General features: G+C 28.7%; 1 protein-coding gene across 1 annotated transcript in view; it reads left to right on the top strand.

Moving 5' to 3' along the window:
* LOC102674946 (tRNA dimethylallyltransferase) overlaps window positions 1-27,265 on the top strand; it is a 120,490-nt gene that overhangs the window by 68,032 nt on the left and 25,193 nt on the right. Inside the window, exon 4 of the mRNA XM_006607989.2 lies at window positions 3,887-4,022. Within this exon, the coding sequence (XP_006608052.1) occupies window positions 3,887-4,022 (136 nt within the window). The remainder of the gene's footprint in view (window positions 1-3,886; window positions 4,023-27,265) is intronic.

The raw sequence follows: 27,265 nt of genomic DNA, 5'->3' as shown, positions 1-27,265 counted from the left end.
TTGATATTTATTTATACAGTAAAAGAGAAAATAAGTTTTATATTATAAATAATGACACGAATAATTAAGAAAGAAGTCTTTTAATGAATGAAAATTGATTCTAGAATTCCGGTTTATGTACTCATTTATAATCGTTTTGCTAAATAGTGATAATTGCTAATAGTGATAATTTTAGCTTATGTCCATCATATAAATCGACACATGTAATTTTGAACATCATTTTAATTATATAGGCTGGCGTGAAAGCTTCTCATTAATTAATTTATCCATTAAATTACAAAATATGATGCCACGAATTTCATCTTATTAATTTTACTCTCTAATTTAGTGATTTTTTTCCCAATTTTTTTTTTTTTCATCTAAATTTCAACAGTATCATACTTCTATTAATACTTCTATAATATGTGTATATATTTACAATATACATTTACTAAAAATTTTATCAATAATACTACTATACATTTATTACGTGTTAATATATTTTCGAAATTATTTCGAAAAAGATATTTAAATTATCACTATCGAATAAATTTTCAATCTAATTAACTAAATACCTCTAATTAGTTTCTCTGAAACAAGAAACTTCAATTTGAAGAGATTTTTACCTAACCGTCATCTTTCTTCTCCTTCCAATTTACGGAACTTGACAACTTAATCGATCTTTTTGATCAATCGTACTTGTACTGTGCATTCGTAAATACCAGCTGTCAACTCAAGGAAGATTTGTCGTTATTGCGTTAGATTAGGAAGGCAACTTCATCTTGAAAATTTATATCGATCCAGTGTGATGTAGTGTCTGTGTCGAACGCGACTAGCTTTGACCCAGTAATTTCCTAACCAGTTGACGACCAGTATTGAATTAATTATCAGGTTTGCACGCCGGATGTTTAGACGTTAAAAACTTCGATTACGGACGTGCAGACGTAACGTCCGAAAATAAGCTGGCGGGCCTTCGAATTTGTGGCTTTTCGAATGTTCCTCGAAACCATTTGAAAATATTTGTTTTTGTAAAAATCGAAATGCAATCTTTATAGGCGATGATGTAAATGTAAAGAGTTTGAAATTGTGCGATATATTAATATTGATAAATTGATTGTCGCAACGTTTTTGATGAATTTTATATATTTTTTTTGTTCTTTGGAAAATAATTTCATAGTTTTTTTTTAAATTAATTTAAAATTTCGTTGTTACAAAAAATAAATTCAAAGATTTGCTAGAAATTGTTGAATATAATTTGATAACTAAATCATGGAGAAAACTTTTGTCAGTGAATCACTAGAAGAATTATAATGATTGCAAGTTGGATTAATGGAAGGAATTTATAATGTTTCAGAAAATATAGGCTCGAAAACCTCATTAAGATTACAAAATACGCACAAAGTTGAACGAATGCATAATATATTTATGCAAAATACTTGATACTCTCGTGTCACAGTACACTTCTTTTTTTATTTTCTGAAGTGTGTTGTATAATACTTCAAAGCGATGACAAAAGAATACTAATATCGATAAAATCAATACTTATTTTCATAAATAAGTTTGCTGACTTCATTTTAATAATTATTTTACATATTGGCACAAACCTTCTCTACACCTACTATCTTCTTTTCAAATGAACTTAAATTTAAGTGAAATTTATATAATTATACATTTGAATTACAATGACAAATAATTAAAATATATATTATTAATCTTTGTTAATCTTTTCAACTATAAATTTAACATATATGTATATATACAAATAAGTTTTTTGAAATTGTACGATACAATTCGTATTACTTTACATCCAATATTTCTTTAATTCTTCTTATAGATATAACGATATCTTTTATATTCTTTAGAAAAAAAATAGTATATCAATTCTAATATAGAAATAGAATTTTTTAAAACAAGATGTATATTCAGATAATATAAATTTAACAATTTTTAGTATCATTTATATTCGACGAATAAAATTCAAAAAATACTAGTTCCATTGGCCGTTCTTTCGAATCTCATTCCAATCAATGATATGCAAAAGGTAGTGAAGATTCAAAAAAATTCTGAGTTTCGTATCCGTTTCTCCATCGACGGCGGATTCCTGCAATCGATCGGATTTCGTCGAGGCTTTCGTTGTAGAATTGCAACGGAAACGAGCGTGTCACATAATACACGTGCGCATAATCGAGCCATGATCCAGCGCGCTTTGATTTACATATAACCAACCGGTCTGGATCCCTTTGATATTATAATGATAATCGATCTTGGGTACTTGAGTAAAAACTATCGTTGCACAGGTGTAAATAAGTATTTAAAATATAATGCAAAATAGTGTCAAAGGATCATAAAATGGGATCGAGATTGAATTAGGATGGTAGATTTCATGGTAGATTGTAAATAATATCGTGTATTATTTCATGTAGTACATTAAAATAGAAATCGTTATATGACTTTACTGAAATAGAATTATAATACGATAATTAGATTATAATACTTCATTGTAATATCAAATAATTCAGATTGGACTTCAAAATAGATTTTGCCTTGCAAATTGACTATCTCCATCATTTCTTTGGTTTTCAAATTGGCCATTTTCGATTCATTCTTATTTATAGCCAAAATGCAAAACGTATAATAATAAGTCGTATGTGTCACTTCATCGAAAAATCAAGGATGAATGTCTATGATTGTTTCTAGATAGATCTAGGAAAAGTGTTCAAATTGTTTTTAAGTAGAGAACGAAGAAGAGATCTTTAAAAGTAATTGGACAAAAGGAAATAGAAGATGTTTAAAAAATCTAAAGAGAGATGTGGGATTTGTCATAGTATAATTATTGATTTATATTTAGTGTATATATTAGAGAAAAAATTATTCTATTTCTATTTTTAAATTAAAAATTTTAAATGGATACTCTAATTATTTATATATATTCTAATTATAGATTATATAATAAGCACATATATTCATATTTAATATTCAGTTATATAAAGTTTCTATCTGCAAATAGCATAAATGATTCTCTTTTATTTTTAAAATGGATAAATCAATTTATATCAGTTACGTATTTATAACTGCTTCCTTCGTTTTCTGCAACGATTGTTCACATCTTTGCTATTTCGATCGTCTTCTTCTTAATTTTTTCTATTCCCTTTTTTTCCCGCCATGCTTTAAAATACATTATTTATGAGAGTGTTGTAACATTAAAATATATGTGTATGAATATATGTTCGCATTGTGTGATATAAACGTACATATATTCTGTAACGTTACAATAAATCATAGATACTATAAAGTACTTTTATCGTGTATAGGAAACTTGATCGAAGCTTTACGACGTGTTCAGAGTTTAAAACGAAAATAAACACTATAAAATATCATGTCAGTCTCAAGGTAGCAGTGTAAAGCTTTATATCTCGACACACATTTTCGAAATTCGAAGGCCGGAAACCTTTCCTTTCCTTTTCTTTTCTTTTCTTTCCTTCCTTCTTTCTCGTGCAATGAACTTCAATAATTGACAACTTTATCAATCCAAAGATAAATTTAATATATTTTTTAAATTCACACATCGTATATTTCTTGAATTTATCAATTTATCAATTTAATTTGACACAAATTAAATGTATGGAATAAAAGAAGAGTATAATATAAAACGGATAATGAGAAGATGAAAAAAAAGAGACTAACTTCTTTTTACAGTATTATTTTAACTACTTTCTAAAATAATTGCAGTGAAAATAGAGATTAATTAGAGTCAAACTTTCAACAATCTTGTGATAAACTTGTTTGCTTTCCAAGTAAAAACAATTCTATAAGACAGATGAATGTGAAGATTCAAAGATGGGAGGGAAAAAAAAAAAAGGAAAAGGAAAAAAAATATTTCTAACATTTTCTTCTTATTTTGTTTCAGGTCACTTGAAGTGTTCGAGCAATACGGTGTGAAGCATTCAGAATTGCTAAAAGCTCAGAGGATAGCTGGTGGTTCTGGATTAGGAGGTCCTTTGAGACACCGCAATGCTATTATATTATGGATCAATTGTGACATGGTAAGTGAGTTTCATCATTTTTTTATTGATTATTCGGAATAGCCTCAGAGTATAAAATATAAACGTATAAGTATATAGTATATACGATAGATATGTAGAATAAAGATAAGAATATAATATAGAGTATATAAATAGAATTATATTTGATATTGTATAAGAAAACTTAATATTCTTGATTGTATATTTTCAGATATTTTTTTACTTGATATAAAAAAAATTCAAATTTATTCTTCAACAAATTTCATCCAAATCGCTATTTCTTCAATTATTATCGATTTATAATTGAAATTTAGAATTATTTTCAGAATATTATTATTAATATCTTTCTGTGACTATTTTTTTCTTTCATCTTTTTAAAAAAAATCTAAAAAAGTTCTGATATATTTATTTAAGTTTCTATTTCGTTGTATAATGTTAATATTTAAAAGATTTATCGAAAAATAAATAATCATAGTATGATATATAGGAGGAATTGTTCACAGAGAGGAGTTAATTAGAAATTTAATAATATTGAATATTTTAATTATTTCAGATATAAAAGATTTATAAAATAATAATGATTTATAAAATAATATTTTTAATCCTTTATTCCTCGAGATTTACTGGAAGGATGAATCGTTTTCAAGGCTATGCAACTCGTCGTATACCGGGTTTCATAACATTGTGCTACTTGATAAGAGATAAAATTTATCGGTTGACCATTAAGCTTGGTCGCGCTATTAACGCGCGGTCCAACTCTAGATAATTCCTCCATTGAGTTTTTCTTCGTTACGAGGTTGGATATTTGTGATGTATAAAACGACGATCGCGCGCTTTGATAATTTTTGTATGAAAGTTGTTTGGAGGAAATTCAAAAATTATATCGATAATATCGATAATTATAATCGATTAAATATTGGATTCATATTTCTTGTTTTCATTATTTGGAAATTTTTGAACAATGTATATGTCGTTCTTTGTCATCTTTCTTGTCTAAATTATTAATTACGTAATCAAGATATAATTAATCTGATATGAGTATATTTTGATTTTTCTAGTGTAGTTTAATTAATTTAAATAATTATTTTATACATACAATATATAATTTTATTATTTATATGTAATTATTACATATCTTGGAATTATTATTATCATAATTCGTACAAATACATTTTCATTATTTCGAAAATATGATTAACTTTCAATGATAGAAGAATGAAAGAAGAGATAAGTGGAAGATTCTAAGAAAAATTTTTTTTAAGAATTATGAAATTTTCACGATGATTCTAAAACGATGATTCATATCACGAATAATGATGAATTTGTTCGTTTGTTTGACAAAAAATAATTATAATACATTTCTATAACATCATTTATTCCTTGATAAACGATAAGTTTTATCATGTCCTTCGGTTTTTCGTTGTTTAGTTAATCGTTCTTTTGGACACGCCAAAGTAATCAGTTACCTTATCGTTAATACTTCATTCTGTATTCCAAATACAGATATGATAGTTGAAGAATTTTGAATTTGTATTATAATGATACGATTCATTGATATAATATTTTTTTCATTTTTGAACTTCAAAAAAAAAAAAAGAAGCGTTTTAATATCGATTCGAAAAAAAAGTATTAATTTGAAAAAAGATTTTAGACAGATTTATCATGGATCTGTCTAACAATTTTTGTTTATTAATTTGTAATAAATAACTAATTTTTAATCTTTCTTTTCTTTTCTTTTCTTTCTTTCTTTCTTTCTTTCTTTCTTTCTTTCTTTCTTTCTTTTTTTTTGAATGTATTTTCGTTTCAGATAGCAAAAGACCATGAACACAATAGATTTATTGTACGCTGACGTTTCAGGCAGTATTAGGTGTGTCTTTGGCTTAACTATAATGATTTGTAAAATTTTTCAATCCACCCAACATTTGCGATCAATCTTTTTACATACAATAACAGGGTCTGGAAATGATATCTCAGCGTTGGCTTTATTACATCACTTCCTCAGAACTATTTGCAATATAAAGGGGGAAAAATTGGTCGGTTGGTCTGTATTTTTCTTAGAATCAATTTTTACAATATATTTTTTATCGCACAATTGTGGTAGAGGAATTGATTTGAATACGTAAATCATTCTGAAAATACAATATTAAAATACAAAATGAAACGAAATATTCTGAATAATTTATTTATTTTAATTTTGTAAAAAAATCGTGCATCAATAATTCTTATTTTATTTTAAAATATCATTTTCAAATTTTTTATTCTTTTTGTAATTTTATTATACATTTGCATTATATTTTACTCAATATTCAATCATATTACAACAATCAATATCACATTTATTCAAAAATGAAATTTCATTTACATTCAACTCTAAATATTAAACAAATAATCCAAAAATTTACCAATCTACACACATACAATATCAACTTTTTTAATTTTTTCCCCCAATATATCTTTCGACAATATCTTATCCAACATTTACCTCTCGTTTCTTACATAATCTCGTGATGGCATCTGTCATGAAAAATTTAAAATTTGTGGAACATTCATCGATACAAATACCTGAACACTGGGAATTAGCGCAGATAGCAACGCGGTGTTTCGTAGTTCGATTTCGAAATCGGAAGTCGATCTATCACCCTTGCAACTCTGCACACACCAATGGATTCGTTGAGGAATTTCTTTTGATTGGGTAGCAAGAGATTGAAAGACAAAGAGGAAAGAGAGCGGGATAGAGATCGAAGCAATACTTTCCCCGAAGGGATCGTTGAGTAACACACCTAGGCCTACGTGCACGAATAGGTGAAAAATTGAGTAATAATCGTTGCACTCTTGTTTCACTCATGCTATCGTTGCCAACCTCGAATAGTTTCACTGGATAATTTTCATTCGACCGTTTTGAACAGGGATTATGACTGTTGGGAAAATGAAGAAAATTGTCTCGATACAGAAAAATCTTGGCTTATTATATTATTTTAAAAAAAACGATTGATTGAACATTTGAAAAATTTTTGTCGAACCCGATTTTCGACTATATCTGAACAAATTATAATAAATATTTATCACACGATTGCTCGTGCAAAATCAAATTTTTACGAACGAAATTTTACACAATTCTTCAATTCATTATATAGATTTTTAATTTTATATTCATAATTTATGAACAGTTACTTTCATGATATTATATAAAATATATACTTTCCGATTCTCGATTATTTAAAAACTAAATAATCAGGCTCGAATGCCTATCGGTTCTTGCCTGGTTAATTTCCAAAGGGATGACTTGTCTCTTTTCGCGCAACTTTCCCTGAAAAAGACTTCAACAGTGCTCGATCTAACGCTCGTCTACGGATCGCTGGTTGCGTTTTGCGAGCTGGAATGCCGGATTTTTCTCTCCCGATCGAGAAAGACCTACCTTCCACCAGCAATCCGCCACTCATGCACACCTCCATTCCCGAGTGAGTGAGAGGCGATACCGATTTGCTTTTCCCGTTATTGGCCTCGGTTGAATCCGATTCCTTCGTGTAACCGTGTCACCCCGAAAATTCCCTTCGATTTTCTATCTTTGTAACGAATTGTGAAATTTGTAGGTAGATAGTTTTGGAATTTCCATTTTAATGTTTAATTTTAATAAAACTGCGTGTATATATTTATTTTTATCGTCAGCTCAATTGTAATTGATTATATTGCCATTTAAGAATTGAATCTCTTTGAATAGAATAAAGTTTCAAAGGTAGATTTATCGTATTGTAAAATTTTAATATCTATTATTTATTTAAATTATACTTTGCTTCACGTTCAATAATTTTTAATTTCGAAAATTAATTTGTCGAAGCCTTTGAAATAAGTTAATGCATTTTCAATTTTTTCGAATATTCGTAAACGATATGGAAGGAAAGGGAAAGGGGAAGAAAAGAAGAACGAAGCAGTAGATATCTCGAAAGTTTGAGATACTTGGGAATGTTTGACGAAATTTACATCTTTATCAAATAGTATAAAGACATTAGAGCTACATCCCTAGACAAATATAAATAACAGTACGTTCCACGTAGGTGTAAATATAGCTGTACAGACCATCGATAGAAATAGTACCCGTACAGACGAAGTTCCGCGTATTTTGTGTTCGTTTCGCGATAGTCGGTCGCTCACTTCGCCGGCGATCAATTACGTCCATTCTCGAATTTACGTCAGTGGTTTCGTGGGGATCTATACAGCTAGGAATGGGATCAAATTCAATATAATATATATCTATACCGAATTCAAGTCGATGCAGAAGCTTCAGTTTTATATTCGATTACTACTCTTAATAGATGACGTTCCATTTTCTATATTTACAGACTATGGATTGTTTTGAGCTTATTTCGAACTCTAAAACGAGTTCGTATGAAGATTGTGATTGATATATGTGTCATTTTTTTTTGTAGAGATAGTGTGCCTTTTCTTTTTCTTTTTTTTTCATTTAGTTATATGAAAGATCATTGATTAAAAATTAATATTTTTAGTTATTCACAGAATACCCCTATATATATTCGATTCTATCTCTATTTACAACATTTTGGCATTCAGTCACTACGTAAGGGTTGTTCCAAAAGGAATATTTTATGTATACGAGAAGCATATTTATAATGTCTTTTAAAAAAATATTTTTTCTTTACAATTTTCTCTTCGAGATTTGTATGAATGATTTATGAGTAATTTAATCGATACAAGAGATTGAGGAGGATTATATGATAAGAAAATAACAGATTTATGATATTTCAGAAAATTTTTATGGGAATATTAATTTTGGATAAAGTTATTTCTTATTTAATTATAGTGATTAATATTTTAACGATGAAAAAAGGAATTTTAATAATCAGGAACAAATGAAAAGAATATTTTGTACAGTTATTACGTAATTTTTTTTAAAACTTGTGGAAGAGAAGAAACGTTCTTTTTTGGTTACGAAGGATTTTTTTGTTTAATTTTCTTTTTTTTTTATAAAAAAAACTAACAATTATTTTAACAAATTCTTTACACGTATATTTATATTTTATCTTGATAAAATTCTATTAAAAATTCCAATTAAAATTTGAAATATATTTTTATAATTTTTAATAGATACTCAAGATACTTATTTTTAATGATTCTTCAAGGTCAAGAATATATTTTATTCCAGCCTATGCTAGAATATAACATTTTTAATGGTATACTGTGATCACAAGCTGTCTCGTAGAATGAATCGCGGAAGTAATTTGTCGATGTAGATCAGTCTGCGTTGTGGAACAAGAGGGAAATGGGTCGGATTAAAATAAAAGCCTGACTAAGTCCACCCACGCTGATGATCTAGCTATCGCATGGGATCCTCGAGAATTAGAGCAGACAGTTACATGTTCCCCAAAATTCTCTAATAGAAAGCGAGATTATTAGCAAATTCCTATTGAATTAGTCAAGAGCTTGAAGAACTATAAGATATCTTATACGAAGAATAATGGCAGAATATAAAAGTATAATTTTACTATTTAAATTAAATGCAAATTTTGAAATTAATTTATTTATATTTATATCATTTTAAATTTTATCAATTATTTCATTTCATTTATTTATGTTTATTCGATTCATTTTTAATTAACGTTTTTTGATTAATTCAATTTAAGATATCATCTCGTTTAATATTATATCTGATTGACATCCAATTTCGTGATGGAATTATATATATATTTTTTTAATTATAAATTTTAAGGATTTCGTTTCATAAATTTTAATCAATTAGTTGTACATGCACGCTATTATTCATTGGTAAGAAAAGGAAATATGAATTAATCAAAAAACAATTTAATTTAATTCTTTATAAATTTTGTATTTTTTTTAAATATCAATTTCTTTTTTTTTGAAGATGCCAAAATTAGAATACATATTACAGATAAATTATATAAATTTAGAATTTAGGAAATTTAGGAATTATCATTATTTTATATATATTTTTTCTTTGAATTAATCTGTTTCAATTATATTAATAGACCAATTTGCATTCGATTGAAAATCATGCAATTTAATTATTTTTAATTACTGATAATTAGATACAAATTAATAAATGATAAATAACATTATATAACTGTTTCCACAACGCTGTTATATTGTAAAGATATTTCTTTATGATTTTCACACATTTTAAATTTTCTCAAAAACAAATAATTTTATTTCTAATTTTTTTATTTTAAATTCCTTACTTCCAAATTTTTCAAATTTGATAATGTACATTCACTCGAGAGAAATTTACTTTAATCACAAAACTTTTATCAATTACATTTTCCACAAAATTGTCGATAGTTCTTCAACCTCGTATATTTTCAATAAAACAAAAAGGTGTCCAAATATATTCATAACCTACATTAACGATTATCATCAAATATCAAATATTTCATGATCCATACGGACTACGTAATCCACTCCAATTTACAAACTCGTCGTATCTCTTTCACCGTCTAGTACACTCTCCTCGCGTGTGTGAACATCGAGTTTCCTTCCGGCGGCCAAGAGGAAAGAGACTAGGGAGAATAAACGTTCTCTCACGCGCCTCTCTCCGCGAGAAGGTTTTTGCACCTTCGCGAACCTCCTCGTAAGGATGAGAAAAAAAATAGGAACCAGTCTCAGTGGCTAATTCGTGGAACGAATAATTATTATGGGAGGTATAAGTACGCTTAAGTGTGTGTAAACGTGGGCATTCACGATTCTCGATGCATCAACAGCGCACGTGTATACGTACAAGAGTATTTCGTCCAATTCGTGGAATTCTTAATTGTGAAAGTAATTTTTTTTTTTTTCGCCGATTACTACCTGTTCAATAGCTTCATCACGGAAATAAAGAATCGGATAATTGGTCATTAAGGGAAGCGAATTTCGAAATTTAATTAAGCGTTGTATATTTTAATATATTTTAATATCGAAGTGCTCTGATCTTGTATCATGGTTATATATTCTCGTTTCTTTTCATTTCTTATGGGTTACGAAAATATTTTCTGTGAATTGTTTTATATATTAAATAAGTATATTAGAATTATTCTTTTTACTACTATTAGAAATATATTTATATCATATTGTGTACAAAGTTGCTATATCGATTTTGTTCAACAATTTTTTCATTATCTTTTCAATAAACTTTAGAATAATTTTAATATATTTTCGTATCCTATTTGTCGATTGATATAATTATAATGTCATGGTTCTGCTAACAAAATGTATTTAATATTATCTACTTATTATTTTTCAAAAAAGAAATTAATAAGGGAGAGAAAAGTAATCTTAACTCGTTGAAACGAGTAATTTTGTGAAAATTATATATGGAAACTTTATTATATTACTGTTTCACAAAAAGAGCACGTATATTTTCTAGAAAGATTTCAAGGTAAAAATTTTATCTTATCCTATTGGTGGGATCGTCGAATAATTTGCGAAGGTAATGTTTATCTTTCACGTCAGTAACATGCTCTTTTCGATTATTTATTTGCAGAATTATCGACGATTAACATCTTTCTTCCCATTTCATTTTTCTTCATTTATGTTATTAAATCGAAATATTATGTTCTCATTGCAATAATTCTAATTGATTATATTTAAGTTCACGGACGTGTTGCAAAGTAGTAAATATTTCTTAATTACGTCGCGAGTGTTGTAATCCAATCGTATAAACGTTTACTTGTTTTTATCGATCGAAAAATCGATATGGCGGCTTGAATGAATATAAAGAATTCGCTCTTCATTGAGATATTTTATACATATACCATTTTATCTTGTTGATTTGAACGTTTATTGATGATGAAATAAACTATATATATGATAAAAATTTTTTTAAAGTAAATATTTCTAGTATTTGATACTTAATATAAAATATAATAGAAACAGTTAATATCATTGACAAAGAAAATAACTTGTAACTGAAAATTCTTATTCTATTCGCTGTATATACATTTATTTCCATGATCACACAATTAATAAAAAAAGAAAAATAAAAAAAAAAAAGATACTTAAACACAATTCACGTATAATACGAAGAATTTCATTCACAGTTTTTTCACGTTTCTTCTTCCAGTGTATAACTTGTCTTAGTTATCTGGATAGAGATCTTTCAAACAAGAAAAATACTTAGATTTTTTTCACAATTTCTGAGTAAGAAAGTCTTAAAACGTGCTTGAACATATTTAAATAAAATATTTGAACAATGACATAATTAATGACATAATAATTCCAGAATAACGCATCTGCTGAACTGAGCTCTTCCTCGAATCATTTCGTTATTAAAATCTTGTCTTAAAAAATCTTTAATCTCATCATAATAATAATTAAATAATGAAAGAAAATTTCAAAATTAATTTTCTCAATATATTTTCCATCATTGCTTCTTTCTTCAATTCATCGTTCCATTTAATGACTAGATGGACTGCCACACTTACATAGTACACGTAATTGTATTACATTTGCATAATTACATAAATAACAAAAACAAGAAGAAACTCCATCTCTTTCTCTTTCTTTAAACCCAAATTAAGCCCCATTCACTCATGCTCGTATATGATTACCAATCAAGCAGCATCGACAAGTATTTAATAACAATAAAAACGATAAAATCAAACTTTCATTTAAAAATGTCTACGTAGTGTCTACGATCCAAGCCCCATTCACCATTTCCCATCACTAGATATTTCCATCATTCGAAAGTAGTAGTAGTAGTAGCAGCATCATAATATCGCGAATTGTTATCTCGATGCATACACACGCAACAGTAGTAGTACATACGCGACGAACCTCGGTCTCATTCGACTCGTTCCGACTTCCACTTTCTCGTCTTCCCTCCTCTCTGACGTGTTACGCTTACCTAGCCACACGACGCGACGTGCACGTGAACGTATCCGCGTTTTTACGTGCAGTCCTCCTCGCCAGTGCGCACGCGTACGTGTGTACGAGGCTTTAACCGTGGTTGCAACCGTAGTACGCGACCGGCTGAATGCACCTCGTAGTAGTAGTAGGCTGCGTGCGTCGGCCGCGTTATTTTTATGAATGACTTGCCGGCAACGTAATCCAACGTGCAACTACGACGACATATTACGGATTGCAGGGACGGATCTAGAGGAAATAGAAACTGGGCATTATCGAAATAAGTAAATTCGAGTAATTCCTTCGAGTTTTTCTTTTGGTTTTTTTTTCTTTCTTTCTTGTTTTAATTTTGTTTTAAATAATGTTATTTTGAATAATAAGATATTGGATATTTGTTATTTTGTTCGGTAGATATTTGTTAATTTTCTTCCTTTTTATATTTATTTTTATTTTAATTATTGTATAATTAGATCTTTTGTAAATTAGGTAGTTTTTTTGACTTGACTTTAGAAGAAAAGAATTTCTACTTTTTAAAATAAATTTCCAATTTTTCGTCTAGGTGTAACAATAATTCAATATATTCATTTTATTTTGCATTTATTGATTTATAAAATTTTTCTATTATTATTTTATCAAGAATTTGATAAATAGAATTAATTTTCAAATTAATTTTTTATTTATATCTTCTATAATAAACACTATGAACATAAACCAAGAAAGAACATCAAAATCGAAAAAAATAATAATATAACAGAATAAAATATTCAATTCACATGTTTTTTCCTTGTCACATAATTTGAGTTAAAAATAAGAAGAAAAGAAAAATGTAAAGAGAAATCTAACGTCTTCAAACGTCTTCAAATAAAAATATATATTTCGTAGAGTTTAGTTTTCATGTTACGACCTACACCGTCCATTAGAAAATATTTATAGAATCGTATCTGATATTTAAGAAGGCAAAAATCCAAGATCTGAAATTTTTTTGTCTAATCGATTTTTCACTCAACGACGATTGATTCACGTCGCTATAGAGTGTCTAGTACACTTGATTCTGAATGGTGATCGATTTTCTTGTATTATCAGGTTGCGTAGGTAATTTCCAACGTGCTTCGTGTTTGCTCGTACAGATTGCAATGAATCGCGATAGGAAATGTTTACTTTGACAGTGAGTTATCGCCGTTTGACTTGTAAAATCAGAAATAAATCGGGAAAAAATATTCGATAACTCCACCATTTCTTGAAATTTCGTTAGATTTAATTTATTTAAATTTAATTTAATGTTTTTCAAATCAATTTGTTTATTTATTTATTCATCTTATTTGTAGTTTTGAAATAATTATTTCTATAAAATAAGATTTATTTATGATTTTATAAGATCTTCGTTTGAGGATTTATATTGAGAAGTTCGATGTAAACGGAAGTGAAGATAAAAAACTTGATTTCTAACGATGAAGTTACAATAATTTTTAAGTCGATATTGATAGCATGTGCAACATTGCTGATTGATTTTTATTTGTCTATTTAATGTTTGTTAAACGTGAATGTTTGTCTCAATGTTTTTTAATAGATTAAAATTGATGTTTAGAATGTTTTTTTACTATTAAAATATTATTATCATAAATATAAATTTTATGAAAATAATAACTTCCGCTTTGATATTTACACAGTAGCTTTGATATTATAATAATAAACTAAATTTAAATAAATATCTAATTTAAAGATATAATTAATAATTAAAGTAAAAAATAATAAGGATAAAAATTTGATAAATTAACATTTTTTTTTATTTATAAAATAGTATTTAAAGTATCAGAGAGTATTCAAAATATCAATATACCGAAGATTAAAATAAACTAGACTAAATTATTCCGTATAAGCAATAATAATTTTCATGATTATATAATACTTTGTATTAATTAACTCGATTAAAATTTATGTGACAAAGGGTATTTAAAGTTATCTTGTTGCGGATACATTGTGTTTAAGGCTACAAGTTCATTCACAGTTTAAATTCCACGACAAAATTAATCTTTCTGTTTCCGTCTGATACTAATTAAAATGATACTTTTTCCTGCCCAATTAATAAAGACAAAGTAACATTTAGTTGATTAAGCTATTTTATTAAGCGTGTTCAGTGAAGTTATAAAGAATATTTATTTTTTCATATTGAGAAAAAAATTATATTTCAAAATTTATTTATTTTTACGAAAAATTAGATTAAGAATATTTTTTTTAATTTATTTATACTTGATAGATGGAAGAGAATTATAACAATATATATATATATATATATAATATTATTTTGATAAAATAAAAATAAACTTATTTTTAATTTATATTAATCTTAAGGAAACTTTATAATGGAATTTCTTTATCAAGTTTCCTGAAGTACTTTTTCCTATTAATATTACAACACATTATTGTAGTTTTAATGTTTGAAAATATATTTTAATGTTTAATATCACTTATAATTTTCTTTTTTCGAAAACAAATATTATCCTACTTTTCCTCTAATTTAAAAATTATTATATTTTCAAATTGATTTTGTTAATTTTCATACGATTTAATTTTCATTCACTATTATTATTTAACGATACGATAAATTTTTCATTATTGAGGGCATAATTAAACATATAAAACGAAATTCAATTCATCAAATAAAAAATAATCGCATCATACAAGCTCCTCCAAAAAATCAGCTCAACTCTCTCCATCCCTCCAAACATCCAAAAACTTGTCAACTCATCGATATATACTATTCACCATCAATTCTTTCGTCCAACCATTCTTCAAAGAAAAAGAAAAAGAAGAAAAAAAGAATACCAAATACGCCAAAAAGCGATCGACACAGTTTTGATATTCTCCGCTCGCGTTCAGGAAGAGGCGCGTTAAAAGTTATCACGAAGGCACTATCGCGAGAAGCCAGCCCAGCGAATCTTATTCCTCGAGGGAGGGAAGGGGAAGGGGAAAGCCACTTCCTGTTATCCGTTCCCCAGGACTCGAGCGATGGTTGGGAAAAGGGTCATCGGATGGCCCTGAGCTCGGGGTCACCCGTCTCGGAGGATGTCTGGGTGTTAATTAAAATGTGCCGCGCATCTGGCGATGCCACGCCGACTTCGACCACCACCCCTTCTCCCCTCTTTCTTCTCCTTCGCTCCCTCCTTCCCTCCGTCCACGGTTTCCTTTCATTTCACGATCCCGCCTTTTCTCTCCACTTCCCCTCCCTTCCCCTCCTCTCCCAGACTCTCCACGCTTCTTCCAACTTCTTTTCCACCCCTCTTGCTCTTGCTCGCTGCTTGCGTGCGATCGCACGCAAAGAGAATCGCAACATTGAAGTTGAACCGAGGGAATGCCACTTGGACGACAGCTGCCGTTTTGTGCACACGTATACGCTCTCTCTCTTTCTCCCTCTCCCTTTTTCTCTTTGTCTCTCCGAGAGGACACATGCCGAGGATGTGTCGTCACTTCCTGCGGATCCGGGGGGTTTGGTATTTTTGCCCGCGAACTCGTAGAATCTTGATCGCTCATCCGTGGACCGTTAGGTTTGTGGATGTTTGAGGATGATGAAGTCGGAGTTGCAGAAGAGTGGTTGGAAATAGGGGAGAGTTGAGGTTTTTTTGTCGTCGACGTAGATTGTGCAGGTTGTTGAGGAGATCGTGTCTGGCTGGCAAACAGGTTGTTGAACGGTGTTTAAATGGGGGAACACGCGTGGATGGATGCTCGTATGCAGGTTGGGGGTTGATGGAAAGAGGCTGTTTTGGCTGTTGTGGTTTCTTTTGTTTTGTTTTTTGGATGATGAGAAGAATAATTTATTTCTATTATTTCTTTTTATAGATTGTTTTGAGAAATATTCGGTGTTTCGTTTTAATTAGTTCATGTTCTGATGTACTTATAGTTAGTTAATATAAGACTGTGCTGTAGGTATTTCAAGTTATATTAAGTTTTATGCATTCTTTATCTTTTAAATGAAAGTCTTGGAAACTCTTATATGCCTTTTAGAAATCTAGATTCAATTTATTTTTCCTAACATTAAAAAAAAAAAAATAATATAACGAAAAAATAATAATAAAAACTTCGGTTCTATTTACTTTCTAAATACTAAATGATATATATTTTAAATAAAGAGCAAGATAAGAGATCAATATAATATTGATGTTGTAAAATTAATATTTCATCACATTATATTACACCAATTTCCATTATACAATCTCTTTTCAATAAAAATAGAAAAAAAAAAAATATTCTTTCGTTCGACGATTCGAGCAATTATTTCGATCCGTATCAAATGTTTCAAACCAAGACTTGAAACAAAATTGATTGACGCGTAAAAATAGGCCTCGAAATCTGTTTCGACCTATTGAAAATTACACGTGGCCGATCAATTTCATTCAAATGTTCCACTCGTCGCAATAACTTCGATTGTCCATGCATAGGGAGTACTATATATCCGTGTAAAATAAAATCTCCGGTGACACCTCGTGAATACCACCTGTCGCTCGGTATACGCGGCCTCTTGCTCCTGGTGATACGCAACGAGGATATGTTGTCACTTCCTGCCAGCGACGTCACGCCCTCGCAAACTACCGGTTTTATTTTAACGACACCGAGTATTTGTCATAGTAAGCTTGTACACGTGAGTACTCGACTCTGCAAAATGGTCGCTAATATGGCTCGCTACGTGTTTGGCGCGCCCATTCAGAAAAACCGAGGAAATGTATCGTTTAACAGGTTACCAATCGATATTGTGATTTGTATTTTAAATAGAGGTTTTTTTTTTTTTAATTTAAAGCTGAAAGAGTGGGGATTATTAAAAGAAATTTTTATTCAAATAAAATTTTTATCTTATATTTGAGATTGAGTAATAATGTATGTAAGAAATAAATGTTAATATTTGTATTTAGGTATTTGTTGTTTAATTTCAGTATTAGCACAAGGACTTTTTCTTAAGGGCTTTTTGATTAAAAATTTTATAAAGAATTGCTTCGTTAAATTCGTGAACAGAAATGTAATTGTATCTCAGAATAATAATTTATTCATAAACATAATAAAATATATATATATATGTATAGAAAATAAGGAATAGGAAATTCAATAAAAATGTTAGTGATGTAATAACATACCTGGTTAAATATTATTACAACTGTGAAGTGGTACTTTGAATATCGTATTAATGATAAAATATATATCGTTGTTTTAAAATCACAGATATTTAAAACAAACCTAAAGAACAATATAATACTACATTTGGCTCTGGAATTGTTGTTTAAAATACTCATATGACAATCTTTATTATTTAACTTGTACTCAATGCTATCAACGAAAACTAATACTCATAATATAATCTCATCGAAATTATCTTACTTTTTTTTTTCTATTTTATAATGATTTATGTTTTAATATTAATCAAATAATGAGATAAGATTTACAATTTTAATTTACAAAAACTGAACGACTTATTATGGTGAAATTGTTCAATTTGTCTATATAACTAATATATTTATTATAGAATTAGAAATTAATGTTAATATATATTTTCATTTTTACAATTCATGATTGCCTTGTTCTGAAACATTCTACACACATATTAAACTGATATCATTTTCTTCAACTTCCTCGATGCTATTTGTTTTATTTGTCATTGTTACCACAAACTGAGCAATATTACATATTTTTGCAATTAGCACGTGATTATAATTACGATGACTAAGAACATGAGAGCAATATTTAAAATATTGCTATTTCACGATACCAAGAAGGTATCTTTTTATTTCATGAGCATTGACGACTTCAATAATTTTCAAAATTAATATTTCGTTTATGACGATATTTATTAAAAAGAAATTAAATTAAATTGTATTCCATGCGAGAAAAATGATAATACGTGTGTGTAATTTTAGGGGCAGGTGTTTTCGGTAGATCTTTGAAGATCATGATTTGCAACAATGTTTTTTTAATGAAGCAATTCTTGGAAATTTTCTTAAACTGTAATGTACAATAAAATCACCTGCTCGTTTTGCAAATTTTCTCAAGTAACAAAATTAATAGAGATCTTTTCTTTTTGTAGAACCATTTTTTTTTTATTACGAGTTATTAATAAAAGTTAGTTAATTACAATTTTTAATAATTTTTTAATAATTTTTTAAAAACAAAGATTCACTTTAATCGAACTGGATTAAATCCGTTGTAAATCTTCTTCTTTGAAACTCGAGACTCCATCTTTCGATCAATATATCCGAACCAGGAAACCTCGCAATAAAAGTATATCAATCACGAGCATTTCAAGATCCATCAAAACTCTCGTCGAAAATATAATACCGCGCATAAAAGTACATATGCATATCGTTTCAATCTGTTTTTCCGCATGACGGATCGATCCCGTTCAATCCGAAAACGTCTCGAACGATTCTTTCTCCTTTCTCAGCGACGGGAAGAACTGTGAATCGTTCGCGCCGTTTTTTATCGCGGTTTCTTGGAAAATCATCCCGGAAACGGTGATCTCGACAAGCATACCTCAAGATCCGGGAAGCGGACGATAGGGGAAAGCCACGTGTAACGAGAGGAGGGAGTACGTTTCGCTCGTTCCGTGGGATCCGTTTTCGAGAATTCGGAGCCGGTTCTTAAAATTAGACCACACCTCCCCCACGAGGGGACGAATATGCGGCGACGAGGCTCTTAACTCGGGCCACGTTACTATTAATAAATCAATTACAAGGGCTACGACCGGCGTCGTTTTCTTGGACGCTCATGAACCTGTTACTTTCCGATCTGACGTCTCCATTAGAGCTTTTAGCCCTGTTAATGGGGATAGCGGTTCTATTTTATCGACGGAGCTTTACGATCGGGGATATATACGGTTCTGATTATGGCGCGGGAGGATAGTTTACGGTTTTGGATGAGCGGGGATGAGAGAATTAATCAATTATTTATTCTGAAGCAATGATACGAGGGAAGATTAATTGAGTTTTTAAATGGATAAATAGAAATGAATATTTTTACTTGTTCGACATTTTAATAAATATTATTATTAATTATATTATTTTTTACAAATATTGTTTTAAAATAATCGGTTTGTTGAAATGTAAGAAAATATTTCAAATTTAACAATAATATTTTATGTGATGTAATGTATTGCACATTGCTTCTGATATGTTAATGATGTGTATATATTCATAAATGACTAAGAAAATTGCATATGGAAATATTAGAACTTTTTATTTGCTTTGAATTTGTTATTATTCTATTATCTCTTTAGAATTAATTTTCTTATATCTAAATTTAAATATATATTTCTTTTTGAATCTTCTTTGAATTTTTTTTTACAGATCACAAATCTACAAAAAATTATAAAAAGTATTGTAATTAATAACTATGATATTCAATATACTTGAAATATTCAAGAGAATGCACAAATAGAATTTCAATGGATAGAATTTCCAAATCAAAATATAATCTGGATGGCATAGAACTGATTTACATTAAATTTGAATTTAACTCTTAGAAGAAAATTTGTAGAGTTAAAAATTAATGATCTTTAATAAAGAAGGATATTCAGAAATTGACATTAACATTTATAGAGAGGTTACTGAGAATGTAGGGCAAGGGAGATAATATTTCAAATGAAACTAAGCCATTCTATGATTATTCTTGGCACAAATAGAAAGGCAATGAAAATGGACGAATGAGTTGAGCGACACTCCGAAGCCAAGATAAATGCACATAGATACTTACAATTGTTACTCTAAAGTGAAATTTAAACTACAAGAGATAAATGCTCCGAAAATTGAAACTTGACAACGAGTGAAGAGAAAATTGATATTTTCTAAAGAGATGAATAATAATAATGAAAATTGAAATATTTGAGAGATAAATAATTTTAAAATTGAAAATTTCGGAATGAAAATAATGTTAAATCTCAAAGATAAAAATTTATGAAATTAAAATCTTAGAGACGAATAAAAATTTCAAAATTATTAAATTATTTGAATATAATTTAAAAGATAAAGATATTCGTATAAAATAATTTTATATTCCCTTACAAGTTTTAGTGCAAAAATCTTCGAGCTATCTAATAACTATTATGTTATGCTCGATTTATAGCTTACGTAATTTTGTGGCTACTTTCTCTAAGTTACAATGTGTAATTGAGCGGCAATTATTTACAATTGGAAAGTGTAGTAAAAGAAGTAACAAGAGAAATATTATATTTATATAAGTAAGTAAAAAAAGATGAATAACAAGAGAAATATTAAAATAATTAGTATTCTAACAACAATTTAAAATATTAGCAACATTTCGACTTTTCCATGCAATTTGTAAATAATTGAAATATTTATTATTAATTCTTTCAAACGAAAGCATCTTTAATCTTTTTCTTAAATAATAAAATAATAAAAAATCTTGCAACGATAAAATAACGCAGTTGAATTGAGAAAAATTTTCGATAGACAATTTTACGTATTTTTACGATTTTCTCCCACATTCCATTCTCCAACATACCGATTCAATCTCAGTACCAATATCGGTTACATCGATCATCCGGCCAATCCCAGCAATGCTCCACCATCGAAACGCATCTATATTATCTCGATATAACAAAACTGTCAACTGTACACAATCATCGATTTCTCATCCATTCTCGAAATAGGGGGGAAAAAAGAAGAAAAAAAAAAAAAAAGGGAAAAGAAGAAAGGCATCGATGAAATTCTCATTTATTCCCATGGAGAGATCCCCTGCTTTCACTTTCATGAATTCTCGCGACGCGAATTTGACTGTTGAATAAAAAGCTCCTCGCTTCGAGTCTCTCCCTTCTTTCATTCGTTTCCCTTCGACTAGTCGGAAATGCCATGCATGCCACCATGTTTAAAACCACCGACGGTCGTTAGATACACGAGCAATAAAATATAGAGGAACAGGGAGAAGCCTGTTACGAATGTGGAAAAGAAATTGTTAAAGAAATTGTTCGGTTTTGGTCGTGATGTGGCTCCTGCTTGAACCAGATTGAATTTCGATTTTCATCTAGTTTTATGAGGTTTTGGGTCGCTTACTCGTGTTTCCGTGTTTCTTACTTGGCAAGATGTGGGGAGTGGTTCGTATTTTCTCGAGGAAATTGTAATCTATTAGTGACGATAAGAAAAGAAATTGTAAAATTATAGATATGTATCTATATGATATAACGTTGTTGTATTAAATTTTATATTGGAGGTTATGGAAATTTCATTTTGAAATGAAGATTTAAAAATTTTAAATAATTTGTAAATTAAAAAACATATTAGTAGAAAAAGAATATTTTTTTCTATTAACAAAAAACAAGCAAATGTTATTAAAAATCATATAATTAGATGAATTTTGAAGTAGAAGAGAGAAAATGAGATTTTTTTGTTCAAAAATGTTCTATTTGTTTCGTATGTAGGATAAAACTGAGATTCTTTATTTTCCTTTATCGAAATATCGATTAATGGTAACTTATTTTAAGAACAAAAATCATGGTTTCGAGATGTGTAATTAATTTCGACGAGGAGTATAGAGTATATTTGGAATAGTTTCTGGCTTTGATACGTGGTAAATATATCCAGATTGATGGTTGTGTGAATTGCTGGCTTTTATGGAAGAGGTTTACGTTGCTTTTGGATTGGATAAATAAAAATGATCGTTAGGATTCTATTTTTTCTATGAAAATTATCTTATTAATTTCGTTAATCTTAAAATTGATCAATGTATATACAATAAAATAATAAGAAGTTGTATATTAATTACACGCAAAATAATTAAAAAAAAAAAATAATAAAGAATAAAATAGAAAGTAATTTTCAATTCCAAAATCTCTCGATTTTTTTCGATTGAAGTAAACGTAACTCACACGAAAAATATAATCTCGAATAAAACTTAAACCTGGAACGATCTCATAAATTCGTGCCGCATCGCAGAAAGAAATTAATTTTCCACACGGTCGTGGTAACTTTCACTTTTACAATACGGCAGAAGTTCACGAATTCCATCTTGCAGGATAAAATTTCCGCAAAAAGCGAATACTCATCGCTCATTCCCTTGACTTTTACAAAGTCGGCTCGTTAAATTCCCCTCCCCTTAAGAGAAATGTTTAATTCTGACCCACGATGCAATGATAATTCATCACGTCGTAACATAAACGGCCAGTTTAATTCACGTTACGATTATCATATCGGTGAGGTGGAGGATTACGCATGACAGCAAAACGTCTTTCTCGTCGGATCGAACCATCATGGAAACGCTGACGTTATTTAGAATCGGATTTCGAGACGTCTAACTGCTGCTTTTCCACATGAAACGTGGGAGTTCGAAAAGGGTCGATAATTGCTGGAGAATCGATAGATCATTTTTATATTTCTATGCTCAAAATTGAATTTTTATGGTTACTTAAAACGAAGATTATTTGTGACGCGTTTTGATGTTAAAAATATTTTTAAAATATACTGATATTCAAGATTTAAAAGTATCAAATAAAATAATTAATTTTGTCCAATGAAATCATTTCATTGATCTTCTATTTCTCTTTTTAACTATTCATTAATTTTTCTCTGATACTTTCTTGATCAAGATAAAATAATTAATATCCATATTTTCAATAATATTTATTTAAAATTTATCTACAATAATAAATTAATTAGATTAAACTATATATTTTCCCATAATGTGTACTTAATATATACTCACAAACAAATCATTTCATTTGTTAAAAATTATATTTTAATTAAAGAAAATCAGAACAGATAGAATATTGTAGAGATTAAATTTAATATCGTCTGAGGAAAAGGTCAAACTTACGTACGTAGTTTCGACTATATCCTTTCCATAATTTGCTCGTGAAGGAGACTGTTACAGAGTAGCTCCACTTTGTTTCAAGCGAGTGTGTTAGATCGCTGTGAAATCTATTTTATTGCCTGGGTTCTCGTTGAATCCGAATTGTCGATGATCGCTGTGTGCAAACGGAATTTCTAATAGTAAATAGAAACGTGATTCTCTCTCGAATGAAGTAGCGAAGTGTTCGTATAATTCGGTCGAAGAATTACTGTAGATACCTATCGTGTTTCATTCTTTTGCTTTATAAATGATACGTTACGTTTATATTGAACAAAGATAATTTTGTGATTTTTATACAGTAAATTCGAAACAATAGACATAAATTTAACCTTTTACTTTTACTTACTTGAAACAATTTTTTAATCAAATAACAATAGATAATTGTGAAAGGTGTCTCTTTGCGAATTGGATTATTTTTGAATTGTTAATAGCAATATTAATTTTTCTAGTCGCATTTAATTTTATTATTTTAATTTTATGTATTTTAATGGATGATTAGTGTCAATTATACCGATGATTTATAAAAATTTCAAAATGAAATAAAATAGTTATTATAATAAAGATTAGAGATAATAAAGATTATAGATATTATAAATAAAGATATTAGTTACGTCTCTTTTTTTTTTTTTTTTTTTTTTTCTTTTAACAACCCGGGGTTCCGGGGGTTCGGCGGGGCCCACAAACCCCTCCGACCCCGGATTTTAACGAAAAAAAAAAAAAAACCCACAAAACCCTTTTTTTTTAAATCCAAAAAACTTTTTTTTTCTTACATTTTTTTTTAAAAAATTTTAAATTTTATAAAAAAAAAAATTTGTTACGTCTCTTTTTTTTTTTTTTTTTTTTCTCGTTACAATCCAGGGTTCGAAGGGTTTGATGGGAAGCCTAAGAAATTCTCCGCGACACTAACGCTTCATTTCACAGATCCTTTACAGTTAATTTGAAGAAACCTTGGTGCGGCTTCCTTCTTAACCCTTTCTGGTTGGAAAGTGTTTAAAAAAAAGCACCAGTCAATAATCTTTCAGTTTTTTTTTATGTTTTCTTTTCATTTTCTGTCTATCATAAATAATCATTTAACGAAAAGAATAAAATAGAAGAGAAATAAGAAATAATTTATGAAATTTTATCAATTAATAATAAATTAATATTAAATTATTCTCTTTTGAATATTGGACAGTTAATATTATACAATTTAAATGTTAACTGACACTAATGAAACCTAAGAGAAGTGGTTCTTCTCTCTGGTAACGTAAGAAACACGTGTGGCAATATTTTTGGACTTCTAAAAAAAAAAAAAAATCGCAACAAGTGGGCTACGAAGTTCTTCCTCCTCCTCTTTCACTCACAAGACTTTCGTCCGACAAATTACCATACACATATTTAGAAATCTTTCCAAGAAAGCGTAGGAAATGTAAGAATATTGAAATAGAAGTATGAAACATGATCTTTTGAATCTTAAAATCTTTGGTATAAAATCAATCTTTCTTTTAATTAAATTTGTTTTATCTCTTTGATAAATTTCGTGATCGACTTTTTCTTGTAAAAGAAATTGTAAAAAATAAAAGATTGATTTTAACTCATGTTCACGAGTATATATTATATATATATATATAATATATATATATTAATGAAGAAATATAAGGATAGATTATACGTTGATATATAATTTAATATCATTAATCTTTTTGTATTTTGCATAATGATGTAGTGAAGATTATCATATTTGATAACAGAACATGAAGATTGGAGTTAATTTAATTAAGAATTTTTTTTTTGAAAAGATATTTTGATAAGTAATGAAATTGGCTTCAATTTTTTGGGACACCCTTTATATTAATTCATTAACTACTGGTTAGAGTTCATATTCCTCAGCAATGTTCATAATATACTTCATTTATCTTAACGATATTTTTTTTAGTTCTGTAATTCTATCCTATAATACCTCGATACAAAAATATTTATCCCTTTCAATGGTGTATTATCGTTCACGAATATTATCGTTTCGGAATTCGAGGTAGCCTAATCACGTTTAGTAACGCTGACGACCCCTATGGTATTCAACATGCTTAAGCAGCGGTTCTCAATTCCCTTAAATCTCTTAATTTTTTTACATAATATCAAAATTTTCTTCCTTTAATCATTTATCATGATCCTGCATCATTAAAGAATAATTAATTATTTTCCTGAAAATAAGAAAAATTAATTATTTTCTATTTTTTTTTTCAGTTCAATTTTTCTTAAAGATTTAATAAAGAAACTATTTCTGAGATACATAATCATAAATAATCCAAGATTGGCTGTTCCAGAATTAAATCTTCCACTGCTAAATAATTTTAAAAGATTTCAAGATGTTTTCGTATATTATATATCATTTATTATTAGTGGTATTGAAATTCTTTATTGTTTATTATTTCAATAACTTTTCTTTACTTATTCATTTTATATAAATTATTTATTTAATTAAAAAAATTGTAAAACAGACATTTGAAAAATTTGACGTTTATTTATATGTAGCTCTACTTGAAATTCCACTAAAAATTCCACTAAAATTCCTACAAATTTATTAAGTCTATTACATTCTATATTTTTGTCACATATATAATTTAAAATAGTTAATTCCTTGAAAAAGGAAAGGAAGAAAAAGAAGAATTCAAATAGAAATTGCATTCAGAGTAATCTATCTTCAAATAGAAGAATTTAGAGCAATATCTGAGAGTTTCCATGTCTATGCAGACGGTTTTAAAACAAAATCGAGCTCGAGAGAAGAAGCATAATGCCAAGGCTGGTTCCGAGGTGAGTTCTGCCACGAATACACGCGCACGAATTCATGCTCTGGCTAGTGATGGGATCAAGTTCAATATGTATTCACGAATCCAAATCAAATGAAATATTATTAAAGATTTACACCATATTTTCGATTACTCACACGTGGCAATATATTTAACATTTTGCTCTTACATACAAAAATAAAATAAATTTCAATAGTGCTATGAACAGGAAATTATCATAAGTGTATTCCAAATGAAAATTTTATTAGTTACATTAAAATCTTCTTTGCAATAGATAAAGAGCCAATATATTCATCCTTCGAATATTGATTCAATTTCAAACAAACATAAAAATTGATATACAAAAATAATTATTTATTAAGGCTTATTATATTTATAAGCAATAGGACAGTATTCTATCTTCATTTTGTTTCATCTACCTCAAACATCATTTAATTACATCAAATGATTTAATGACATCTTCTAGAATCATCCCCCAATCTTTAAAGGATCCACGAGTATATTAACATTCTGTATAATATACTCATTTTAATAATCTAAATTTTTGACCCTTTTGTCTCAGCCTCGCTAATTCTTAAAGATGGATCTTCCTGAATTTTGAACATTCAGTTCTTTATCGACTCATACTCATCTCCTCTCTTTCGCTGGCAATTCGAATTCGCAGAAGTCACTTGTCCAGTTAAGCTCGTTCGGATTCGATCCGGGTTAACGCTAAAGCGGACGCTAGTGTGCTTGATCCCATCGCTAATGCTGGCCTTTCTGCAACGCCCCCTTGATCGAGGAATCGCTAGC

The sequence above is a fragment of the Apis dorsata genome, unplaced genomic scaffold (assembly GCF_000469605.1).
Source record: "Apis dorsata unplaced genomic scaffold, Apis dorsata 1.3 scaffold_27, whole genome shotgun sequence".
Taxonomy (NCBI): domain Eukaryota; kingdom Metazoa; phylum Arthropoda; class Insecta; order Hymenoptera; family Apidae; genus Apis; species Apis dorsata.
The sequence above is the reverse complement of the archived record's forward strand: the minus strand, read 5'-3'. Positions and strand labels throughout refer to the sequence as shown.